Source organism: Arctopsyche grandis, chromosome 5 (genome assembly GCF_051622035.1).
Source record: "Arctopsyche grandis isolate Sample6627 chromosome 5, ASM5162203v2, whole genome shotgun sequence".
Taxonomy (NCBI): domain Eukaryota; kingdom Metazoa; phylum Arthropoda; class Insecta; order Trichoptera; family Hydropsychidae; genus Arctopsyche; species Arctopsyche grandis.
In genome coordinates this window covers 21,004,572-21,023,396 of record NC_135359.1, presented here as the reverse complement: position 1 = coordinate 21,023,396, position 18,825 = coordinate 21,004,572, and the positions used below count along the sequence as shown (strand labels likewise).

At 33.3% G+C, this 18,825-nt stretch overlaps 2 protein-coding genes across 7 annotated transcripts; both read left to right on the top strand.

The window, feature by feature from the left end:
* The first annotated feature begins 279 nt into the window (after positions 1-279).
* On the top strand, positions 280-5,078 carry LOC143911728 (lysosomal dipeptide transporter MFSD1-like). The gene is made up of 11 exons (XM_077430740.1): positions 280-445; positions 1,975-2,174; positions 2,245-2,395; positions 2,466-2,591; positions 2,654-2,859; positions 2,960-3,170; positions 3,250-3,463; positions 3,540-3,637; positions 3,718-3,830; positions 4,021-4,111; positions 4,698-5,078. Exons 2-11 carry the CDS (start codon positions 2,009-2,011, stop codon positions 4,843-4,845), a joined length of 1,524 nt encoding a protein of 507 aa, XP_077286866.1. The 5' UTR covers positions 280-445; positions 1,975-2,008; the 3' UTR covers positions 4,846-5,078.
* A 3,313-nt stretch (positions 5,079-8,391) lies between these two features.
* Positions 8,392-18,074, top strand: LOC143912120 (tudor and KH domain-containing protein homolog). Of its 6 annotated transcripts, none has more exons than XM_077431320.1 (13): positions 8,392-8,479; positions 8,633-8,780; positions 9,238-9,461; positions 9,549-9,770; positions 10,991-11,151; positions 11,233-11,377; positions 15,118-15,275; positions 15,347-15,418; positions 15,500-15,754; positions 15,892-16,030; positions 16,106-16,256; positions 16,459-16,562; positions 16,636-18,074. In XM_077431320.1, the coding sequence occupies exons 3-13, from the start codon at positions 9,269-9,271 to the stop codon at positions 17,097-17,099; spliced, it is 2,064 nt and encodes a 687-aa protein (XP_077287446.1). In that variant the 5' UTR covers positions 8,392-8,479; positions 8,633-8,780; positions 9,238-9,268; the 3' UTR covers positions 17,100-18,074. The 6 variants fall into 6 exon arrangements, with proteins under 6 accessions (XP_077287446.1, XP_077287450.1, XP_077287447.1 ...); XM_077431322.1 differs by having other exon boundaries at positions 8,413-8,479; positions 8,633-8,812; positions 11,233-11,338; XM_077431323.1 differs by having other exon boundaries at positions 8,422-8,479; positions 11,233-11,338.
* The last annotated feature ends 751 nt before the right edge of the window (positions 18,075-18,825 follow it).

Genomic DNA, 18,825 nt, shown 5'->3' with positions numbered 1-18,825 from the left:
TATATGCTGAATAAGAGTATCACACTTCCAAATACCCAACTAATATTATATTATATAAATTAGGCCTGTTCCTATGATCACTCATTTTATAATATAATTTTAACACAGCATAAAAAGAAAATTTAATTTATATTCTATATTGATGAATAGAAAGATCTGATTAATTTCAATAGAATTATTCTTGGTGAAGTACTACAAAATGCCATTGAAGTTTGACAGATGAGTCAGAGGTGGCAGTAGTATAAAATCATAATAGCCCTGCTATTTGTTGTCACTAGTGTCAGTTGTATGACGTTTAGTCATTTGTATGGTTGGTTTTTATATATATCATCAAATTACGGGCAAAAACGCATTAAATATCAACTTACAACAATGGATTTAAAAGCATGACGATAAATTTTCACTACAGTTGAAAATCTTTTTGACAAAACGTTACACGTCATTGGTCTGTATAGTGTTAATAATCATGTCATTGTTCGTGCATTGTACTAATTTTCATTGTAATTAGTTATCCCTATCTTTTCTCTAAGATTTTTTTGTTCTATAAACCGTTTTAGCTCAATTTTCTTATAATATATACTTACAAATGACAATATGGAATTTCAGTAGTTGATATTTTTTATTTTGATTTTTAAATGCTTTTTATTATTAATAAATTATGTTCACAATACATCTTATATCTATTTTAATAGCTACTGATCTACTGATCATTTTCTATTTTACAATTTTATTTTATTTGGTTAGTAATCATAGTATTATATTATTATAATGTTAATGTACAGCATAATAGGAAAAAGAGCTCAAAAACCTATTTACAATTCTTTTTTATAGTTATTTTTTTACTTATTTTTTATAGTTATTTTTAAATATATGTATTTACGTTTAATATTTTCATGGGAAAATTGATTATTTGTGTATATATTTAATTGTACTATTTCACCACATGCTTTTCTTTGTCTTTAAATTTAACTTTCTAAATCTTCTTTTGATTACGTATGACTTTTTTCAACTTCAATTATAAGTATATTTTTTTTTTAATTATATTTAGCATTCAGAATTACTCAATATTTTGCCTAAATTTATTTTTTCTGTTGACACCATTTCATCGAGGAATGCTTGGAAAATTTAATCCTTATAGTATGTATTTTACCGGTTGTTGAAATTTATTTACATATTAAATCAAACATATTGTAAGTTTTTTTTAAGTTATATGCTTAAAATATATACATTTTTCAATTTTGTACAAAAACAAATTTTGTAAGGTGTTGTTAAAAAGTCAACTATAAATCTTTGTTATTCTAAAAATCTTAGAAAAACTTACTTTGTTCATTTATAAAAGGTTTTTAAAATTCATTGTAAGCGTTTGCATGTCAACCGAATTGTGGTGTTGGGTCATCTTCTGAGTCATAGGTCATAGTCTGCTAACCACTGCCATATTTCATGCAACTGTTAAACATGAAATCAAGCATTAATCTCTCATATCTTATTAACTTTGGTTTTGTTTGTATAATTATCACTCAAAGAGCTCAAAATATCATAAAATTTGTACACAATGAGTACTAATTAAATTTATTTCGTCCAATCCAAATACTTGTGTAGTTTACAATTATACTGTGACCTAAAATTTTAGTAATATTATCTCTGCGTGGAAATACAATACTTATTTATCGTACGTATACATACACTGCTATCGATATTTTTGAATTGTGGTATGGTTCGTTGCTATCTTTCAATGAACATATTGGATATTATATACAAAATATTTTTTCCAAATTTCTTGCATACATCCGTGTCATATTCTACCTTTTCAATATTTCTCCTGATGTATAACTTAAAAAATTGTTACAAAAAGTGTTGCGTTATGCCGATATTGCTAAATAGATTAGAAGTAATAAAATAAATATACCATAACTAAACTCATGCATAACTCAATTTTTATTTAAAATTTACGCATGATCTTTTATTCGTCCACAGTGAAATAAATAAATAATTTAAATTAGCCAAAAATATGGATTCGTCAAGAGATACTTTAAATGAGAGAAGGACCAATATACAGCAACACAATTCATCAGAGGAACACATTGAAAATGGTTGCTGTTCAAGAAGTGTTTGCAATCCCAATCACACCTGCTACAGATATATAGCTCTAATATTTATGTGTTTTTTAGGAACCGGTTAGTGTATGTTATTTCTTTGGTACATCTTATATTGCAATTTATAATAATTTATATTTTATTTTTCAAGGTTCCTATTTTTGCTATGATAATCCGGGTGCACTTCAGGATAAGTTCAAAGACGATTTAAAAATGACTACCACTCAATTTGTCTTATTGTACTCGATTTACTCGTGGCCAAATGTTGTGTTATCTTTCGTCGGTGGTTTTTTAATAGACCGGTAACCAAAATACTTTTTAACGTTTTTTAGAGTCATACTTGGTTTTAGTAACATCTTTGTTTTTTTCCAGAGTTTTTGGACTGCGAATTGGAGCTATTTTATATATGGGTATATTGTTAATAGGTGCTTTATTATTTGCCTTTGGAGGATATATAAACACCTTCTGGCTTATGGTAGTCGGTCGATTCATATTTGGGTAAGTTTTTTTAGTGGCAATATAAAATTATGATTTTCTTTAATCGATTATTTACATTTTAGAATTGGAGGTGAATCTTTAGCAGTTGCACAAAATAATTATGCAGTGCGATGGTTCAAAGGCAAAGAACTGAATATGGTATTCGGATTACAAATGTCGTTTGCAAGAGTTGGAAGTACTGTAAACTTCATTGTCATGGAACCTTTATATAATTGGGTTGCTACTTTTACCACGGGATATCAAAAGATTGGAACCGTACTTTTTTTTGGTTTGAAATTTTTACTATACGATTATTTAATATTTGTATATTAAATTATATGTCGTGTTATGTTGCATTTCATAATGTTAATATAATTTAATTTTTTTAGCCTCTTTAACTTGTGTTCTTTCTTTAATATGTGCACTTATACTTACATATATGGATAAAAGAGCCGATACAAAGTTGTCAGAAAACTCTCAGCATGCTGAAGAACCAATGAATTTGTCTGCGATTAAAGATTTTGGTGATACTTTTTGGCTACTCTCAGTGATATGCGTATCATATTTCGTCACAATATTTCCATTCATCGCTTTAGTAAAGTAAGTTTACTATATTATAATTTTAATAAAATTGTAATCAAGCTTCAATCGATTTACTAACATATATTTTTCCAAACAGAATATTTTTTGAAAGGAAATATGATTACGATCCCCAAAGTGCAAATCTAGTTAATTCTGTAGTTTACATTGTGGCTACTATTTCCAGTCCCTTCTGGGGTCTTTTAATCGATAAAACAGGAAGAAATCTAAATTGGATGATTTTTAGCATTCTTACAACATTTGCTGCCCATGGAATGCTAGCATTTACGTTTTGGAACCCTTTTATAGGAATGGTTAGACATTTTAATAAATTTGAGAATTGTTTATCCATCTTTAATAAATTGTTACAAACCATTTCAATCTTAATAGGTCACGTTGGCGCTATCATATTCACTACTATGCATAACATTGTGGCCATCAATATCGTTAATCATTCCAGAAAGTCAATTGGGAACAGCATTTGGAATGTAATTTATATCTATGTATATTATGCTTGATAATCAAACATAATGTAAACATGTATTACATCTACTAATTGTATTTTTAGATGTCAGTCGGTTCAAAATCTGGGTTTGGCTGTTGTTCCTCTAATTTGTGGCATAATTGTTGACAAAGGTGGCTACTTTATGTTGGAACTCTTTTTCCTTGGCTGCCTCATAGGTATTTAAACTTAATACCATTGGCGAATGATGGAATTCTCTCTATCTCGTTGTGCGATGGAGATAGAGTGGATCCACTGTACACCACTCCATAATACATACAATATGATTATAAGTTTGGATATGATTTATATATGACGCATTTTTTCCAATGTATCAAATTAATATATATGTATTTACTATTATTTCAGTTTCCCTCATTACTACTGTGTGTGTAGTTGTAGTGGATTATTCTCAGAAAGGAATACTTAATATGAAACCGAGTGATAGAGCAATATATCTGTAAGTGCTCAAAAATAGTCTACATTTTAACCGTTTGCCCGCGGTCGTCTTCTATGGAAGCTTTGCGCGACAAGTCTGTAGCGCGGCTGTCTTGCTTAGAATTTCTGAACTTTGCACGGGATTTTGAGCCTTATATGCGCCTATTTCAACTGTTTTAAGGTTCAAAATTGGTTAAATATATTACTGAGAGTTGAATGCCATCTATTCAATTTGCTGAAAATGAATATATACCAGTCAAAATTAGTTTTTTGTGGATCGATACTGAAAACTCGTTTATGTGACGTCACGTCTGTTGAACAATGGCGACGATACATCTCAATTGTATGAAGAATGATTATTTGACAATTAAGCCAAAACTACGAGATATATTATGTATTTTATTGTTTAACATAATACTTTATGTGTTATTTAACACATCTGGTTACTTGAGTAAATATTCAAATCTGTATTTAAGGTCGAAAACTCGATTGCCAAATTCGCGAAAAAGGCCACGTACAGGGCTCGTTCGCTATATTTATTGCCGCGGGCAAAGGGTTAATAATTAACTAATACAAATAACATAACTATGTATGTATGTATTTTGCAGGTTGCAACAAAACGATACAACACCTTTGATACAAGATGAATCTCTCTCAAATACTTTGGATGTAACCCGAGATCACATTCAACATTCAAATTCGGATCGGATTAGATCGCGTTATCTAAGTAAGATTGGAACTCATCCAGCCATTTAAGATTTCTTACTTTAACGAATAGTTAATATTATTGACTCGAGTGATGAAAATATTTTTATCATTGTGCCAAATAATAACTACATATAAAATTATTTTGGAAAATAAAACATACATGACTATGTTTTTAATGCTTGATTTACCAATCAATTGATTTGAAGATCACATAGTTGTTTTTTTTTTTTTGTACCTTATCTGTGTATATGATGACAATAGATGAAGTTTTGTGATCATTAGAAAATTCAACCTAGTTTTTAATTTTACCAATGATTTAACCCTTAAGAAGTTTTGTATCGATTTCATGTTTTATTTGTGATTTGATCAATGAAATATTTGGTTTTTTAGTATGCTGTGATTTATGACTATTGATGTATTATATAAATAGAATGGTTCGTTGATTATTCCGCAAAAAGCGATCTCGCGCAAGTCACTAAAATCTCGATCATGGAACATCTGGCACCCAAAAACTCCATCAATCGAAATCTACCCATGCGAAATATTGTACTAACAAGAACTCGAGTGCCAGATATTCCGTGATCGAGATTTTAGTGATTTGTGCGATATCGCTTTTTGCGGAATAATCCCTTTACCAAATAGGATATGTATGTATAAACATATTTAAGCTTAAGCATTACAAGTAGTGCTATTGATTATACTTTTTATAAAATACATATAACTTGAAAATTAAAGAAATGTATGTACATATGTACATACATACATACATGTTATTGACTGATATGTACATAAATCAAGTGATAAAGGGTTAATATTTTTAAAAAATTATGACTGTGATATATCAATTAAAAATATTTTTGTATTAGATTTTACATTTGAAAATTTATATTGTCCTATTTAAAATTAAACCAATTTTTAATATTTTGACAAACGTGAAAGTGAAAGATATCTTTATAATTGTAATTATTTTTAAAAATGTATACTCTTATAATATGTAACATTTTATTATAAATAGTAAAATTTATTTTTTATAAACAGTAGTTTTATTTAACCACATTTTATACTTATAAATCTTCAGTCGCATAGGCGCTCGTTCAGGGCCCCCAAAAGACCCCGCAGATCATGTTAATCGAGTTAATCTACGATTGCCTATTTTATATTTTTATCCTCATCCAGATAGAGACAAATCTGTAGGCATATAGTACAACTGAAATGATCTCATCAGGTCACTGCGACACATATCCAGGAAAGTCATTAACGTATGGCACACGCTCGCCTCGTCAAAAGGTCGACACGTGTTTCTATACACGTGTCTGGGAAACAAAGGAAGAACTTACTGAACCCATAAAAACCACGAACTACGTCCAGGCGTATGAACCCATAAAACCACGCTCGCAGCAATACTAGGGCAGCGCGAGTACCAAGAACAAAATATGTGCACACGACACACTTCGACCCAAAACGTTTATAAAGCAACGCAGCAACCTCCACCGGCAGAGTGAGCCTCTGGAGTTCAAACAGATCACTTCTCCGAAGAAACCTCTTCGTACATACAATAACCACTGTACCAAATTGAACAAAAATAAACGATCCTCTTTCAAACTACACAACACGTGTTTCGTTAGACCGGGATACGGTCAACATACTGTGGCGGCTCGCTTATACGACATGGTCGAGTTTGGTTGCCTTCCTGCGAGTGGGGACCAACCCGGCTGGGTTCGAACAGCCGCTACTCACTCTGTCTTCAGCTGTCATATAATAAACACGTGCATTAACATGCCAGTCGTCTCATTCGTTCATCCTCCATACTGGTGACCCCCGACATCGAGCCACGCAGCCTCGATCAATTTCAACATGCCGCTCATCCCTGCCTCGCCGAGCCAGGCGGGAGAAGCTACCCGCCGCGCCCCCATCGCCATCAACACGCGTCGCGGCCCGCGGGTGACAATAAACGAGCAGACACGGCTACCTACCTACCTACCGACGTCCAGCCACAACGTCGATGACAGGTGCTTAAAAAAATGGGGGAGCGAATGAGACGACGATCTTGACAGCTGGATGTGGAGTCATGCGCGATCCACTACACATAGAACGGTCATCCAGCACCACAAGACATACACCACCTCAGCACCATCATCATCATCAAGGCCCCGTCCGTCCCCACACCGAGACGGGCGGTAGCGCTACAACACCTCCACGAGCCACAACGACTCACAGTCCAGCTCGGAGTATCATCAACCACATCGATGCCCCTGCCGCCCCCGCCGCCCCACCAACCGACATCAGCCTCGGAAGAGCGGCGCCGCCGCAGCATCGCATCGCATCGGCGCGACCATCGGACTACCCACCGTCCTGCTCGCGACGTCACCGCCCTCGAATCTACCGACCATTCAGGGCGGTACACCTATGTACACAGCGGATGACCCACGTCAACAATTTTTTTTCTCCCCACGTAATAATTTTTTCTCTTTGTGTAACAATAATTTTTTTCTTTTGTAAAATTTGTTTCTTTGTAATTTTGGTATCGCTGATGCTGGGGGGGGAGTGATGTGGCGGCTCGCTTATACGACATGGTCGAGTTTGGTTGCCTTCCTGCGAGTGGGGACCAACCCGGCTGGGTTCGAACAGCCGCTACTCACTCTGTCTTCAGCTGTCATATAATAAACACGTGCATTAACATGCCAGTCGTCTCATTCGTTCATCCTCCATAATACCTTCCCTGTCTTACAAATCAATAAACGAAAACTATGTGCAATGTATAAGAGGTATGTAAAAAAACGAAGTCTTTTTTTTTGTTGGCTATGTGAATTTTAAAGGTAAAAGTCACAGTCTTTTACCGAGAGTTGGCGCGAACAAATTCACTTGTGTTGTTTCGGTGAATAGGTGTATAGCATCCTGTCACACTGCATTCAATAATAAAAAAAAGACGCTCTGTCCCTTTCGTGCGCTTCTTTTTGAGTACGAGAACGCGCCAACTCTTAGTAACAGACCTGTATATATTATGGGGTTAGGACGAGTGCGACGACTGTGTTGGCAATGCACAACTATTTATTTTGACAGCCGGGAAGGAAGTTATTACTAGAGTACAAACCCAAAGTGCACCGCTCATCATAAATAAACCTAGTTTTATTAGATTAGATGGATTATGTATTAAATAATTAATCCATCTAATAAAACCATTTCATTGATAGGAATCTACATATATTTATGGTTAAGTTAGTGAAAACATTTAAACAAAAAAGAGAAATTTGTATTCAAGCAATTTACATATTATTACCTACCAATAAAATAAGTGAACACTGCTTAAAATTTGGTTAAAATAACAATTCAGCTCTATTTGCCCACTACTGATTAATGGTATAATTGAACATATTGTGGCAGTCTCGAGGTACTGGTCGAAAAACCATCGGTTGGCCAGTGTTTCGCCGGTAAGTAATTACTAAAGCCCGGATAACCAGCATGCCGTTCATTGTTAAAATATTGTAAATGCATTTTTAAAGGTTTGCCGAACCTTTTTTACAAAGCATTTACAATAATGGAACAATAGACGGCGCGCTTCCGGTCCTACCTCTAGTAATCACCGAACCGGGATTTACTTGTGCTTTTACCGCCAGCTAATTTTTTACGATGGCAATACTGTCACATTTGACAGTTGGATTTTGCCGTGAGGTGCTTCGTTTATGTGAGTATTGTCATCAATTCGTTTGTAAAACGTTTTTATTACGGTTACTGAATAAAAATTCAACAATAATGTGAACTTGACAAAATGTGACATGTCATGAAGGACGAATGCGCACTTGCGTCATACCGATAATTATGTCATGTCTTATTATAGAGTTGGCGCAATGTTCACTCGTTCAAATTATATTGAGTGAAGTGCGCACTGTGAGGCGGCCCGTATCTTGAGGCTGGCTTGCTAGTGGAGGCGCAGCCTCAGGGACCAGCTCCTGCCGGAGAGCCTCCCTTCAACACTCACTACCTTTGTCTGTATTCTAACTTGTTTCACGTTTGTGACGTAAGATCATGGTTTATCATTAGAAAAGTGAAATGTCAAATACACACAACTTATAAATAGGATGTTGACATCCATTCTGACTAAGAAGTATTTTTGTTACATACAAATAATCTGCAGTAATATCTCACTCTTGCAGAAAGAGTGATATATTACTGCAGATTATTACTTTCTGCAGTTCAGTGCCAAAGAAAGATGTCGAAACTAGATGTTTTTGCCTTTCGATAATTACAATAAAAGATAAATAAATTGAAAAAGAGCTAAAATTTGCATTTTAAGATAATCGGGGAGGGGGGTGGAAAAATCTAATATTAATATGAGTGAATGCTAAATAAATGAATGTCGATGGACTATCAAAAAAAAATTGAATGCTACCTTACTTGATATAGGTTTTAATATTTAATATGTATTTATTTTATTGATTGCAGGATAAGTTGATTGTGTGTTTAAAGAGTAAAAATGGTTCAGATTCCAAATATTGTTTTGCCGGTAGTATTAGGTATATCGCTGTGTAGCGTTTCTGCTTTCCTCTTATATATTTTATTAAAAAAGGATGATGATGAATTGGAGAACAAATCCGATCAAACCGAATCTTCCAAATTTTGCACGAAAGATATACCCATTCCGAAAGGATTAGTCGCTGCCATCATAGGTACGGTGTAGATATTTTTCGCATTAATATATGATTATTTAATTATTTAGATAATTATTTGGTTTTACAGTCTATTATTAACTGCAGGTCGTGGTGGTTCAACGATAAAAGATTTGGAAGCGAAAACTGGTGCTAGAATCAATATGTCTGATTCAAGTAAGAATAACGAAGAGCGAATATGTATCGTTCGAGGATCTCAAATTGCCGTTACGATGGCTGAAAATTTATTGGATGAAATTATACAGCAGCAAAAGAACCTTCAAACTGTTACTTTATCTGTACCTCATTGGGCGACCGGAAGAATTATTGGTAAAATACAAATATGTGAACATATTAATTTTTCACGTTCAATACTTAATATAGAGTTTATTACCTTCAATGTGTGTACTTTTATCACACAATAAATAAGTTAACGGTATTAAAAAAAATTAAATTGTTTGAATTAAAATGAATTGAAATTATAATAAAAAAGAAAAGTCGATGAATTTTGAATTTCAATAAAATCAATATTTTTATAATTTTAGATCTTATTTTCATATTTAGCCAATATTCTTTATGTTTTATATATTTAGGATTAATTTTCTTCAATAAACTGAAAAAAGTTTATTCATATAAATGTTTACTTTATTTTATATAAGATATAAATTTACCTTTGTATAAATTTGCTGCGTAAAACATTTGGATGACGTAAAGTACAAAAATATTCATCCTACCCACCAAACATTTCTTTTCTATTATTTTTGCTCCATATGAGAATCAGAAAACCAATGTAAAAAAAAACTCATTCTTAAGATAATTTCATTGTATGGCACATATTAACACTATGGCGGCCGTTGACCCGTATTTGTATCATGTTGGGTGCACAGCGTTTAGTGGCCGCTGATACATATATGATTCACGATTGCGCGAATATTTATTTTATTTATTTTATTTTATTGTCACAAATCAATACACACCCGCCATTACAGATTTGCTCCAATGCGACGGGTGTACGTTAATGAAATACATAAACAATCAGAAATCAGAAATACAGTAATACATACATATACAATCAGAATATATAGAATATAACAATTAATCAGAAATAATAATCATAGTGACATCTATGGATTTCAGATTACTGTGTATAATTAATACAAATTATACACAGGCAGATTTTTGTGACAACAGGATTAGATTTAATACCAATTTTCAGGTATATTTTTATTTATATTATATTTTTCAGTCGGCTGATATATATTTGTATCACGTTTTCGTCATAAACGAAAACTTGATACAAAATTGTATCGTCGGCCACAAACGATTGACGAAAACGTGATACTAAAATATATCAGCGGATTGAAACAGTTCGCGTAGTCGTAAATCATATATGTACCAGCAGCCACTAAGCGTTGTGCACCCAAAATGATACAAATATGAGTCAGCGGCCGCCACCGTGCTAAAAATGTTCAAAAAAGGAAATTATCTCTTATAGATCGAATATGCAATAAAAAAATGTTTTATTTATTGTACTAATTGTTATTTTCAAGGTAGGGGAGGTGAAAACATCAATAACATATGTCGCTCAAGTGGAGCCAAAATAACAATAACCACTTTGAATAATGATACAGATACTGTAAATCAAAAAAAGGTTGTGATTATAGGAAATCCCCTACAGATTAAAATCGCATCAGATTTGATCGAAAAATGTGTAAGTTTAATAGTTAATACACAATTTCAAGTGTATTACCATTGATGAACTAATTCCGCATAATGTATTCTATTCTTGAAGGTTGTGGAAGACAAGTTGAAAAGGGAAACTGAAGGGAAAAATAGAGAGCCAAGAGGAAAACATGCGGCCTCCAACACTGGAAAAGCCGTAGTGGGGACTGATCCAGGTACGAAGGGATCCTGCCCGCAGAACGCCCCGCCAGCTGGTAAGATGCACACCTCCGGTGGCGGGGGACTCGGGCAACGCACTTTCAATCATTTGTTTTAATTTACGTGTGTTCCATGTGTTGTCCATTTCAAAATTTACATGCTATCCTTCTTAACCTTTGGACTCGAAAATTTTTTAGGGTTTTAAACAGAGAAATGTAATATTAATAAGAAGTGGCTTCAGGTGTTCTTTTGTTGTCAAGTGACATTCTGTCCACGGACAGATATAAATAATTTTAGCATCAGTCGTATTTGACACTTGGTGCTCGACGTATGTCCGATAAAAACTTCTCTGTTTGTTTATATTACTCGTAAGATGGGCAAGCATCGGTAAAAGTTGCACTATACATTCAAAAACACACAATAAACAACATGGGATACATTTTTATAAGTAAATTGATCCGATTGTATTCCGTGCGGTGTAGCGTATTTATAGAGACGTACTGCGTAAAATTGAAAAAAGGGCCCCTCTATTCTTATTACTAGAGGTAGGATAGTCACAGTGCTATCCATTGTTCCATTGTTGTAAATCCTTTGTAAAAAAGGTTCAGCAAACCTTTAACAATGCATTTACAACCTTTGAACAATACGCGGCACCCTCTGGGTCCGGTGACTACTTATTACATCTCTCTGGTTTTAAACCGTAAACTTGAAACGTTTTTGAGTAATTTTGTTTTTAAGTAAAAGTTATTATAACTTTTAATTTTATTGACAAAAACACATACAAATGGTTTATAGAATAGCCATAAAAATTAATTTTTAAGATTTTTTTTATAATAATTAATCAATGTTGTAAATATTTTCCAAAGAACACCCATAATGCTAAATTTTATGTTTCTACTTGAAATAATGACAATTTCTTGCCATTAGAGCGTTCGAAACACAAAACAAATAACCTGTAACACTGTAACACTGTGTGCAATGTAAGCCTGTAACACTGTGTGTATTGATGGCGAGTGGCATGGACTCAAATTTCATATTTTATGACCTGTAAAATGTTGCAACATTACACTTAAGTGATAACACGTTTTATACTTATTGTTATGCGGGCTCTTCACTCGCGTGCGAACACGGCGCGAAATCGCACTCCGAATCTGCGAGTGTAGTGACATCTTTTTACTAACATATTTTTACTTTGTTCGTGCCAGTGGCGTAGCTAGAATTTCGGGCCCTGATGCAAAAATTTCTCCCAACTTCCCGGCCAGTTTGTTCGCTTCTGATTTTATTTATTCGTATGAATTTCGTAATTTACTAACATTCTCATATATACGATCAAACACCAAAGTGGCTTCGTCTAAACTTTAAAGTAAGATCTCGTTCCTGCAATCGATGTTTCTACTCGAGGGCTACACGCCTGATTTGTTATTGACACGCCTACTTAGTGTATAGCAGTGGTGTACGGTGAAATTGTTTCATATCGAGCATGGGCCGTATGCTTTGTATCATTTATGCACAATGGTAACTACGCCACTGGAAGTGTTGCAATTTCGAAGTTCCCCGCCAAAAATGGGGCACGCCTCCACTCACATTTCGACTCACACACGGAGTTTCCGGTTTACGGCGTTTTACTGAAGCTTCGCAGTTTAGTTTGCGTGCTCAACGAGAATGGAAATATTTTGTAAATAAAGTATTTTGTAGATAAATAAATAAATATACTTACAGAATTAATTGTATTTTTCGTACTACATACGCCTTTCCCAAGAAAAGAGTCCATTGCATCATAGGCAAACCATATATATACTATACTATATATAAAAACCGACTGTCGCTAAATATTTATATTTGTATGTGACGGACGATCAACCAGTATGGGGGAACCAATTTTTATTTTTATTTTTTTCATATTTTTCATTTTTTTTTTTTTAAACGACGCCCCGGGACGTCGGAGGCGTCCTATAGCTGGACGAATATAGCGAATCCTTTTTTTTTTGCATTCCTCTGACGAAATGCCCATAATCGCGCCCACTCGCTTCCAAGAATTCAAGAACACGTTACCGCGTCTCGAACGCATCACATTTCGACTCACACACTCGGTGTTCGCGGCCGCAGACGATGCGAGTGAAGAGCCCGCTTTATGCATTCATGCTAAAATTATCTTTGTTATCAATATATAATGGAAATTCACAGATTTAGAGTAACCAATAAAAGTATAACTGATACTAACGTAATATGCTCGAATGCCGCCGCAGTGGCGGAATTCAGATATTACGGCAAACTTCAATGCCGCCGCGATGGCAGCATTCGAGTGCAAATAGTTAATATAGTTTAATTTTTTCAGAGTTGCCTTGCAGTTACTCCGGTTTAGCTATACATACATCTATATGTGAAGCACCCAATATGTGATTACATATATGCAGGTCATTTCAGAGGAGGGAGGGCAGTGGTGTAACAAAGGGGAAGGGTCTTGGGGGTATCGTTACCCCAGGCGAACAGTTTTGGGGCGCTACGAAGGCAAAATATTTTTTTATATTTGCCACAAAATGTCATATTTTGTAGTAACTTAGGTTCACTTCAAAAAGTACAATGTGAGCGATGACAAATTTGCAATTAAAAAGCATGACTGTTCTTCTTAATCCATCTGTCAAACGTGCAGTCTTTCTTTAAAACAAAATGTGGCGCCTGATTTGAGCTTGACCATGAAAACGGAAGCTGCATTTAAACTGTTAATGTTTTCTATACATTTATGTATACTGTAAATATGCAGGGCTTTTTTTTGAAAGAAAAAGGTGTCGGAACTCATCATTGTCAAGTTTTTTATTATAAAAGATTGTATTCAAATTATATTATATAGAATATTCGTTTGAGACATAAAACAAACCGAGAAAAAGGTACCGGAACGCCGTTCCACCGCGTTACATGTATTAAAAAGCCCTGTATATATTTATATACACATGTAACAATAGGAGGAGGGCAGAAGGGCAAAAAAAAGCTTGCTCCCAGCTTCATTTACCGTCTACACCAATAGAGGGGAGGGGGGGCAGCTGCTATTTGCCTCACAATTTTAGGGGGCTCAATTTTAGACTCTTCGTCAGAAAAAATACATAACTCGTACATAAAACTTACATATGTATGTATAAAAAATCTGAACAATACAACGTAAATGTCCAGATAGCTTGTACTTTAGATTATTCTGAAATAATATCTAATTTTACTGATGTTGAAGCACCAGCAAATAACTTTTCTAAAAAAAATAAAAGCTATTTTACTAGTTTTGTAATATATTTATTAAAAAGTATTTTCCCCCATGGTTTTGAATTTTAAAAATCGGGGGGGCCTCAAAAAGATCGTTTGTTCTGGGCCTCGTATTTTCTCTGAAAGGCCCTGCATATATGTATGTATGTATGTACATTTTATATTAATTTTTTCACATACTTTGAAGGTTTTTTTGTCTTTAACATTTTTTTTCTATTTATTAACCTTATCTCCATTAAACCAAATCAACTTGGGCAACTCTGAATAACATTGATATTATCATACACTAGCAATTATTAAATATGTGAAAATTAATAGATTCGTCTTGCATTTTCATACAATATTGTAATTAAAATTTTCACCTAGTGATAGTCAATACTTCCTATTTTATTTTTATTTATGTTCTATTATATTAATTTTCTTCATGCTTTCAATTATAATTTTTGTCCGGATTGGTAAATTTTAATTATAAAATTGTATATTTAATTATTAATACTATTATGTTTTATTAGCATACTTTTTAACGTTATGTATAAAAAATATTTAGGAAGTAGCGGTGCTCTTTTAGAAGTGTTTGTATCTGCTGTATCTTCACCATCTCGGTTCTGGTTACAAATCGTGGGACCACAAGTTGAGGAGCTCGATAAATTGGTTGATCTCATGACCGAATTCTACAGCAATGCTGATAATCGAGATCTTCATAGTGTAAATATTTTCTACAGATGTTATTATAAATATTTAACTGTGCTTATAAAATGTGTTTTTCTTGGATATAGTTGTCAGACATTTTGGTCGGTCAAATGGTGGCCGCCGTATTCAGACACGATGGAAAATGGTACAGAGCAAAAGTATGTGTTAATTGTGTATATGTACTATGGGAATGTTCTATTTTATATAATGATATTAATTTATATAATAATTTAATGTAGGTCGTCGAAATTAAACCGAACGAATTCGATAGTAGTCTGCAAGTATGCGATGTTCATTTCGTCGATTATGGTGATAATGAATATGTTGCAACGAATGAATTATTGAGTCTTCGCACCGATATGTTAACGCTGAGATATCAAGCTGTAGAATGCTTTTTGGCTGGTGTGGCTCCTGCACCTTTGGAAGAAGGTACTGAAACAGAGAAAAACCGGTGGGACAATCAAGCTATTGAACGTTTCGAAGAACTCACTCAGGTATTGGACATGTTGAGAAACAGTTATATATCATCAAAGTTTCATTATAGTGTTATCTAGTTTGTTATTCGAAATAGTACTGTGGATTGACCTATCTTAGAATAGTCTTATATGAATGTATATGTGTGTTTTATTAGGTAGCAAGATGGAAAAGGCTTTGGTCTCGTACTTGCATCTTTAAAGAGCGTCCGAAAACCGAAGGAATTTCCAATCTTTCTAGAAACTCGAGGGAAGGATCTCCTATACCCGGAGTAAAGCTTTACGACACAAAAGAAGGTTTAAATTTTGCCTAATATACATAATTTTAGCTAATCGTTAACATTTGCCTATAAAGCTTTTGATTCGTTTTAGGTAAAGATGTAAACATAGGACAAGTATTGGTAGATGAAGGATGGGCTGTGGAAGTTGAAAATGAACAACCACCTAAAACTTTAATGACACCACTTCCCACACCAATTGCCAATATCCCACCACCATCTTTTGGCGATTTGGAATGCTCACGGTAAGTTTATTTTTTTCGAAACAATCAATATAATATTTTGACAAAACTAATCAAAAAAAAAATTATTCAAATGATAATGCTATCAGAAAGAGATTGGCTTTATTAAAATAAGTGAGTGCTTATACTGAAACAAATGTAAATAAATGATACATATTTATTATGTTCATACAACAGATTTGTAAATTCGATGTGTTTAATGTAGGGTTCTAGGAATGGTCACTGGAAATCGGGAGGAAAGAGCCTCAAGTTTACCACATGGTGGATCTTCCCCTTCGAGTTCACCTCGTTCAGATCGCACACAATTGGGTATGATATATAATAAGTTAATCCAAGTCTCCAAATACGGTGTTATTTATATCATCTATAATACTTTTTTCAGATGATAGTTTTCAAGGGATGTCTGATAGTGGCAAACCAAAATCAATGTCATTGGCTGCGGGTATCGACACAAACGCAGACAGTCAGCCATTGGTATCCCCAGTTCCTAACCCAATTGCAGAGCTCTCGTATCCGAAACCTGAAACTAACGGCACACACCACATGAACGGATCGTCGACATCAAATCAAGGAAAAAAAGTACAAAACGGTGACTTTTTGAACGCCGAAAGAGGAACAAGCAACTCAACGATCTCAAACTCACCAAAAAAAGACGAAACTCACAAAAATTTAGAATTAAACACTAAGGTGCACCCCATTCACATACCTGATCCGAAAGACGAATTAAAGGCCAAGATGAATCGGGTCGATTCTCACCACGGTAGCTTGGAGACAATGGGAAAACAGACTCCACCTCTCAGTATTATCAGTCCGGAAAAGATTCAACCAACAAGCGATAGCCATTAAATGAAATAGAATGTGCTTTTAATTTTAGCATTTTTTTTTTACATGCAATATCCCTCGTGTTATATGCATAATTTTCCTATTATTTTTTATTACTTGTACAAATTGAACAAAATATAAAATTAATATTTTGCTGTGATGCTTTCTTCCGTCACATTATTATTTAAATTTTTTATTTGAATCAACATTTCTGGCTTTTTAAACTGTGTTTAAGCTATTAAAAAATGTTTCGTTCCTGATGATTATGCCAATTACTTTATTCACCCTAAGTTCAACGATTACATTTAGTTATGTTAAAATTATTTTCGTTATATTAGTGTGCCATATATGTATGTACATTTTTGCACATGTTAAAAACATTATAAAACAAATATTGTATGCATTTCATTTTAAGACATTTATAAATTTGTAATCTCAATGTTATCAAACGGTAATGGTTATTCCGTCAAAAGGAATATTTTCTCATATGTATAATATATAAGACAGTACAGCAATTATGTACCTACAACGCTTTTTGTATTTTTTTAATTTCATGTTATTCAGGACACATTATTCATTAGTTTTAATATTCATCAAAAACATATTTGAAAATTTCTTCAGTGAGTGTAATGAATTTCCATGTTTTAATTGTACTATTCAATCCAAATACTTTTCCTATTATTTAAAATTTGCTTTCTTTGCTTGACGTATTATGATTTTCTCCACAGTTTAATTATATAAAATTTAGTTCTACTAACATTTCGTTATATTTTTTAGCAGTACAAATTTACAAAATCACTTGTGCTATGGTTGGAGTGAAATTATTATAGAAAAGTTGTTTGAAAATTTTGAAAAATAAAAAAAAAAAAAACTGTTGTACTTATATTTTATATTGCATACATCACTTGCAAATATGTAATTTTTTGATTTTTCATTACAGTTTTTGCAAGTACACTATGTAATGAAAGTGATATATAATAAAAATTAATATTTTCCCACTTATGTTGTATCATTTTATCAAACATTTGACAGAAAAATTACTATACACAATTGAAATATAAATAAATTAGCGTTTAATCACACATAAAACAAAATGACAAATGCTGAAATCAACGAAAGCGAAGCAAAATTTCGATTTGGTGAAAGTTCCGAAAAAACTCATGGCCGATCAGGCGTATAACCTCTAATACACCATGAACCAAAATTAACTTTTAAATAATGATAATCTTTATCCATCACATTTTAACATACTACACAATATTAAGTATTAATTAATGTTATGAAACTGACCACTGAATTTATATGTTTCATAATTAGTCCAATTTAGCATTCATTAACACACTATAAGTTGGAGATATTCCATTATATGGTACAATATTTGTATGGATAGGAAGCTGTGAATTATTAATATTCTAGTATTTGTCTATTAACAAGAAATACAAAAGTATTTACAGTAATACACCATTTACAAATTTTTGTAACGCACCATAAAATAGTGTCACAACTCAACCGTAAGAAACTGTTTAAACACATTTTGTAGTCTGTCCAATTCTGAACGTTCAGAAAAAATACTTAATACTTTCCAATATATTACATAGCTTTGTACGATATGCTTAAAACTTCCTCAAAGCAAAAATCTATCAACAATTCATAACATATATTCATTTGTTAGAATATTTATTTCATAGTAACAAAGACGGCAATATGCTACATAGAATTTCGCCATTGCGTACTTCAAAGTCGTCAACCA

Coding starts and splice junctions, on each gene's coding strand:
- LOC143912120 (XM_077431320.1), top strand. CDS start 9,269: ATGGTTCAGATTCCAAATATTGTTTTGCCGGTAGTATTAGGTATATCG. Junction 9,462..9,548: donor ATTAGTCGCTGCCATCATAG/GTACGGTGTAGA, acceptor TATTAACTGCAG/GTCGTGGTGGTTCAACGATA. Junction 11,378..15,117: donor GCAGAACGCCCCGCCAGCTG/GTAAGATGCACA, acceptor AAAAATATTTAG/GAAGTAGCGGTGCTCTTTTA.
- LOC143911728 (XM_077430740.1), top strand. CDS start 2,009: ATGGATTCGTCAAGAGATACTTTAAATGAGAGAAGGACCAATATACAG. Junction 2,860..2,959: donor TGGAACCGTACTTTTTTTTG/GTTTGAAATTTT, acceptor TAATTTTTTTAG/CCTCTTTAACTTGTGTTCTT. Junction 3,638..3,717: donor TTGGGAACAGCATTTGGAAT/GTAATTTATATC, acceptor TTGTATTTTTAG/ATGTCAGTCGGTTCAAAATC.